The sequence below is a fragment of the Coffea eugenioides genome, chromosome 6 (genome assembly GCF_003713205.1).
Source record: "Coffea eugenioides isolate CCC68of chromosome 6, Ceug_1.0, whole genome shotgun sequence".
NCBI classification, from domain to species: Eukaryota; Viridiplantae; Streptophyta; class Magnoliopsida; order Gentianales; family Rubiaceae; genus Coffea; species Coffea eugenioides.
In genome coordinates, this window is record NC_040040.1 from 32,329,442 (window position 1) to 32,336,879 (window position 7,438).

At 40.1% G+C, this 7,438-nt stretch overlaps 1 protein-coding gene across 1 annotated transcript; it reads left to right on the forward strand.

Moving 5' to 3' along the window:
- The first annotated feature begins 6,595 nt into the window (after nucleotides 1-6,595).
- Nucleotides 6,596-7,438, forward strand: LOC113774073. Its single transcript, XM_027318645.1, has one exon. The coding sequence runs from the start codon at nucleotides 6,596-6,598 to the stop codon at nucleotides 7,436-7,438; it is 843 nt and encodes a 280-aa protein (XP_027174446.1).

Sequence of the window (7,438 nt, forward strand, 5' to 3'; positions counted from 1 at the left end):
TGCTGGTCTTTTTAATATTTGTGTCTTAATTAAAATTTACTTTTCTTAAAGTGTGCAAGTTGACCATGACATGAAATGCGCTGGACTATAATAATGTCTATAATTCATAGTTATAAACATTATGGCATAAACTGTTATTACTTTATATATATGAATTTGTATTAATTCATAATTATAAAATATATATTATATATGATTAGGTATTTAATTATGAGTTTGGGTCAAATTCTGTTTCAGTTTGAAATTCATATAATAGTATAAGTTGATTTGAGCCTTTTAATGTGAGTACGGAACCTAAAACTTTGAAACTCAAAATTCATATAATTTGTTAGTTGAGTTTTGGCTTGTTAAAATCCACTCAAAAAAAATTTCAATTGACACTCCTAGCGTTAGTGGAGTGCAATAGTTTCTGAGCCGTCTTGGACGGGTACAAGGATTTGTGGGAGAGTTGCGCTAGGTAACATAAACTAGGATGATAGATAAAAAGAACGGCTGAAAATTGTATATTTTGTGTCCTATATCATGATCAATTTTGCATATAGTTTAAGAAAAATGAATTTTGATTAAGACACATAAGCTACTAAAAAGTGTCTTTTCATTTTTGTCCTTTAATTAACTTTAAAATTTAATGAGTTGAGTTTTGAATTTTATAAAAGGCACAACTGCCTAGACTTGTATTAAGGGTGTAATAGAAAAGTTGGATTTTATTTATTTCTATTTTAAATCATGACAAATATTTTGGTACAAATCAAAGGAGAAATCATGACATATAAAATGAGATGGAGGCAGTAGTTGCTTTAGCTATATATTCTCGTTATTATATTGGCCGTTATGTTTGGGGTTGGAAGGAATATAAAAAAAAATTAGGTCATTAAGAAAATGCAAACAATTCTCTTGGTTTCCAACCTGTTGTTTCTAAACATTGTCCTCTCTCGGTTGGATGTTGGTACAGCCTGAATCTACTACGAGCATCCCGTATCTACAAAAGCCAACATATATATAGAGGGCCTCTTTACTAATGTTGAAGCTGTGATGCTTGCTTTAATTTTAAAAAGGAAAAGTGCTTTTTCATTTTCAGCTAGCTTTGGGTCATGAGAGTAGTGAGTAGTGAGTAGTGATAAAGGTCGCCAGTCTTCAATAATTTCAGCTACTGATGAAGAAGCCTATGTTAGTTGATCCTCTCTCTAGTAGGGGCAACTTATCTCTCTAGAGGAGAGCTCTCTCTTTCCGAGGTGGAAGTCCAGACAAACCAAAAGTTTAACTTTTGAACTTTGAATTTTCAAACACTCTCACTCCAAAGCACCTGGTTGGCGTTCTTCACTCCACAACATCCTTGACTTTCCGAGCAGCATTAAACTGCCCAGAAAGCAAAATCTTGTCGGAATTGTAACATCTTCTAGAAACAATTACATTACGGAAAAGCTCCTACACGCAAGGTTCCAGAGAAGTAAATTTCCATGGTAACAGCATAGCAAAGGCCTTTTAAGAAAAGTACGCAAGCGCAGTAGAAAACAAGATTCTGACCAAGCTCAAGATCAGATTCACAGCATCCAAACCACCTGGAAACCCTATTAAGCTGCAGCAGGTAATTTATTGGTCATAAACTGTCTTGACCTAGCTCTAGTTTGCATCTTGCCTGTTTTTTTCTCTTTTCTCTTTTCCTTTTACCTTATTTCTATCTGGGTGGCTTGCACCTAGAGCAGTAGAGTAGTACGTCTCCTTCTTGTTCAGGTGCTGGGTGCATCCAGACTCTGGTTTATAGTGTGGGTATCATCAGTTTGTTTAAGGTTATGGCGGGTGATCTGGCTGAAATTATGCAAAATTTTGACCTCTTGAGTGTAGAACTCCAAGCAACTAGCCTGGGTACTGAGGAGATAGTGGGAGGGTTAAGTGAATGCAAAGTAAGTCTGATAGGAAAAGTTATGGGGGAGAAAGTCTCAAACTATACGGGGGTCAAAAACTTTGTGACAGTAGCATGGAGTTACCCTAGAGAATTGAGAGTGGTGGAACTTGGACCGAACATGTTCCAGTTTATTATTCCAGCTGAGAGGGACGGAGAGGATTTTGAGTGAAGGACCTTGGATAATGGACAACCAAATTCTGGTGCTGAATGAATGGTATGAAGGAATAGAAGAGGATGAAAAGGCATTCTGCCTAGCACCTCTATGGCTCCAAGTTTGGAACTTGCCTGTTCATTGGATGTTGAAAGAGGCAGGGAAGAAGATAGGTTCAGTTTTTTACCAGGTAAGAAAGGTGATAGTCCCCCAGACAGGGGGTAAAGAAGGGAGATACCTGAAACTCCTAGTTGTTGCTAATATTTGCCAACCCCTGTTGAGAGGTACCATTGTCAAAGTTGGAGAAGCAACTAAATGGGCTAGCTTTAAATACGAGAGATGCCCAGATTTCTGCTACAACTGTGGAATTATAGGTCATAGTGAAAGAACATGCAATAAGCAAACCTCTTTTGGCATAGGGAAGAAGGACAATCAATATGGTCCATGGCTGAGGGCCGGTAACTTGAGGAGTTCACCACAGAAAAAACAGAATGGTACGGTGTACAAGCCTCAAAGGCATCATTGGAGATTTCAGGAAGGGGAATGGAAGGAGAAAGAGAGCTCTGTTTGCACAAGATGGAAAACAGGAAAACCAGATACCAAAGGGTATTGGGAGCACCAAAAAGCCAGGGAATGAGTTTACAAATGTGGCTAAAGGAGGTGAGAGCCAAGAAGTACAGGAGACAAGAAATGATGAAGATATGAGCTCACACCATAGTAAGGAGACAGCATTGACTGATAGGGTAGTGGGTAACATACTGCAAGATCAGCACCTGAAGGACCTTAGGATTACAAAGGAGGCACTGGTAGAGCCAGATAGAAGCATAGTGGAAGGTATGCAAATAAAGGAAAAAGGGAGGGAAGGGGTTAACCCAGAAGTTCAGATGTTGGAAGTAGGAATAGGACAAGTGACGGTTCACCTTCCCAGGACTGAGAATTTGGAAGAAGGGGATACAGAAATGGAACTAGTGAACATGGGAGTTAAAGTGGGTACCAAATTGGAAGAGGCTTTAGGCAAACAGAATAGAAGGAACTTGAGGGTCTTAAGGTCTCCTAGGAAACAAAGGCAGCCTCTAAAAGAAGTCAATACCAATACTACTAGAGATAGGAAGCCAGGGAAGAGGAAACTAGCTCTGGGGGAAATGGACATGGAAATTGATGAGGATAGCATGCAAATTGGGAAAAGGAATAAAATAGAGTCGAATGGTGATTCTACTGGCAAGGAGACTGTGGGGGAAGGGTCCAACCCGAGATGGACCCCAATGGACAAATGAGGGTTCTGGTGTGGAATTGTCAAGGAATGGGGAGCCCCTTGACAATTCTCCAGCTGAGAGAGGTGAACAATCTCTCCTCTCCAAGTATGGTGTTTTTATGTGAAACTAAAAATAGAAGTAAATACATGGACAATGTGAAGAACATTCTGAAGTTTGATGAAGTAGCTATAGTGGAAGCCATGAATAAGGCAGGTGGTATGGCTCTTATGTGGAAAGATGAGGTTAAGATCAAACAAATGTTAAGGACAGCTTTCACTATTGAAACCCAGATAGAGGATCAGGAGAGTAGGAGTGAATGGTGGTTTATAGGGGTCTATGCTAGTTGTGATGACCAAATTAGGAAACAGTAGTGGAAAGTGATTCAAGCTAGGAAAAAACTCTGGGGAGACAGATGGTTATTAGCAGGTGACTTTAATGACATTGTGGCGAATGATGAAAAGTGGGGTGGTAACTGGAGAGAAGAAGGGAGTTTTAAGGACTTTAAGGATTTTATCAATGAGAACCAATTGATGGATGTAGGCTTTGAAGGTCACCCCTGGACTTGGTGCAACAACTGGGAAGGAGATGGAGAGATTAAACAAAGATTGGATAGAGGTCTGTGTAGCTATACTTAGAATCAAACTTTTGATAAGATAAGTTGCAAACATGTGGACTCTTTTGCTTCAGATCACAGTATACTGATTTTTGATACCAAACCTAGACAGGATAGAAGGACAAGAAGGTTCTTCTTTGATAAACAGTGGCTTCAAAATGGGGAAATAGCTGATGTAGTGGAACAAGCCTGGAAACAAGCTGATGAAGGTACAAGGATGTTCAAAGTAACACAAAAGGTAAAGAGATGCAGGATTGCACTCCTGAAATGGAAGAATAAGTTACAAGGAATCTCTAAGGTTAACATTGAGAGGATTAAGAGACAATTACAGGAGTTGAAGGAGAGTGATTCAGCAGACAAGAGGAGCCAAAGGAAAATCCTGAAGAGTAGGTTAAGGGAAGCATACACTGAGGATGAGGTGTACTGGAGTCAAAGAGCTAGATTGCAGTGGCTAAAGGAGGGGGACAGGAATACTAAGTTCTTTCATGCTCGTGTCCAGGGAAGGAGGAGAAGGAATAGGATAGCTGATATTCAGAGAGAGAATGAAACTTGGACACAAAATGAAGAGGAGTTAAGTGCTGAGATTGCTAATTACTATAAGGATTTGTTCAAAACGACAGAGGCAGGAGACTTGGAGGACATTCTGGATGGGATACCTCACACTATATCAGAGAGTCTGAATGACAACCTAACAAAACATGTTAATGAGAAAGAGATCAAATCTGCTCTCTTCTCTATGAATCCAAATAAAGCTCCTGGAATTGATGGGATGCCTCCTATCTTTTTTCAGGAATTCTGGAACATCACAAAGGTTGATCTGATTAATGCCATTCAAACTTTCTTTCACACTGGTCATCTCATCAAGTTTGTTAACCATACAGTTATCTCTCTCAATCTCAAAGTCATGAATCCCACTTCTCTTAAGCATTATAGGCCTATTAGTTTGTGTACTACTGTGTACAAAATCATAGCTAAAATCCTTGCGAACAGGTTTAAACAAGTCCTCCATCTTTGTATTAGTAAGAACCAGTCTGCCTTCATTCTAGGAAGACAAATCCTAGATAACATTATGATCTCCCATGAGTATTTACACTATCTAAAAAACAAAAGGCTCGGGAAAGATGGGTTTCTGGCTGTTAAATTTGACATGTCAAAAGCTTATGACAGAGTTGAATGGAGGTTCTTGGAAGCAGTGATGAAGAAAATGGGTTTCAATGACAGATGGAGGAAGTGGATTATGGAGTGCATGTCAACAGTCTCTTACTCCTTCACCATCAATGGGAAGATCAGAGAATATGTGGTTCCTTAGAGGGGAATTAGACAGGGTGATCCACTGTCACCCTATCTATTCCTCTTATGCTCAGAAGGATTCTCCAATCTTCTTCATAAAGCTACTGTGGATTAAAGAATAGAAGGAATGAAAATCAGTCGACAGGAGCCTAGCATTACACACTTGTTTTTTGCAGATGATTCTTTGATCTTTTGCAAGGCTGATCCTTAGAATGCAGCAGAGCTTAGCAGAATACTCAAGGTGTATGAGAAGGGTACAGGACAACTAATTAACATGGAAAAGTCTTCAGTATTTTTCAGCAGAAACGTGGAGCACGATACTGTGAAGGAAACCATCCAGGCACTGGGAAATATTCAGTTGGTGACTCAAGAGAAATATCTAGGACTTCCAATGGTGGTTACTAGAACCAAACACCAGTTATTTGGGTACATCAGAGACAACATCCAACAAAGTCTGCAAAAGTGGAAATATAAGCTGCTAAGTACTGCAAGGAAAGAGGTTATGCTAAAATATGTGGCTTTGGCAATGCCAACATACACAATGTCTTGTTTCAAACTCCCCAAGAAACTGTGCAAGGACATAAACTCCACCATGGCTAACTATTGGCGGGGAGAGGCAAATGGGAATAATAAACTGCACTGGAGCTCTTGGAGCAACATCTCCCTGGACAGGAAATCTGGAGGATTGGGGTTGAAGGACTTGGGAGCTTTTAATACAGCCTTGCTAGGAAAGCAAGTGTGGAGACTGCTCACACAACCAAACTTACTGGTCAGTAAGGTACTAAAAGCTAGATACTATCCTAAAGATTCAACTTCAAGTGTAAGGTACCAGATAATGCTTCATGGATCTGGAAGGGGTTGATGGGGGCAAGAAACCTGGTGGAAAAAGGAGTCAGAAGAAGGATTGGGAATGGCAAAAGTACTCAGATATGGGAGGATATCTGGATACCAAATAATCAGCAAGGGAAAGTAACTTCATGCAAGCCACAGGGATGCATCATACAAAAGGTTGAGGACTTGATAAACCAAGGAAGGTGGAACAAACAACTAATCTTCAGGTACTTCAGCAGCAAGGAGGCAAAAAGGATACTGAGCATTCCCATAAGTTTAGCTGAGCGAAAAGATAGTAACTTTTGGATCTATGGCTCGATGGTAACTACTCAGTCAGTTCAACATATAGGCTGTTATTACAAGAAAGGAAGGATTGTAGGAAGGCAGATAAGGAGGATGCTAGCACAAGCTGGAGCAAACAATGCCAAAGGAATTGGGGACATCTGTGGAAGCTAAATGTAAAGCAAAAGGTGAAGATTTTCTTGTGGAAGTGCCTTAACCAGGCACTACTAGTTAGACAATTTATCACTAACAAGACCAAGCAAGGTGATCCAATGTGCAGATTATATGGAGATGAGAGTGAGACAATTGAACATGCACTACTTAACTGCTGTTATGTCAAACAAGTGTGGAGGATTGCCCCAATCCAATGGGAAGGAATGATGGACCAACAGGGATGCTTCAGGAAATGGTGGACCAATGTTGCAGAAGCAAAATCAAGAAGTGAAGGAAATGAGCACCTATCCTTAACTGTTAATATTCTTTGGCAAATCTGGAAGAGTAGGAATGAGAAAGAATTCAATGGGAAACAACATCCCTCAATTAGGACAGTACAGAAAGCTCAGGAGGAATGGCTGGAATTTGTGGAAGCTACAGCAAAGGCATCAAGAATGAGCACAGAAGAAACAGGTACTCAGGAGACATTTTTACAGCAAGAGGAAATGATTGAAGACACACTGAGCTTGAGAATTGCTTCAAAAAAGATGCAAAACAGCCCCCACATAGGAATAAGGATAACAATATCCCTGAACAACCAGGAACCTGCGAGAGACTGGGGACTGCACGAGAGAAGCACAAGCCACCAGCTCATAGATGATCTAGCAGTTGTCAAACTTTTGATGAGTAAAGCTGCAATGCAGGAGTGGAGGAAGATTCTGATCCAGACGGATAGTAAACAAGTTCTCAAGCTTATTCTGAACAGCAAAACTCAGGACATGCATTTGGCCACCTTGCTGGAGGATATCCATCATTTAAAGTCTTTGTTTCGCATGTGCTCCTTTTGTTTAGTTAGTAAAGATTTTAATCATCTTAGTGACAAGATTAGTGGTTATGCAGTAGGCATATTGCAAGACGAGGAACTCTGGTTCCCTCAGTGCCATGGTGCACTGATTGTGTAG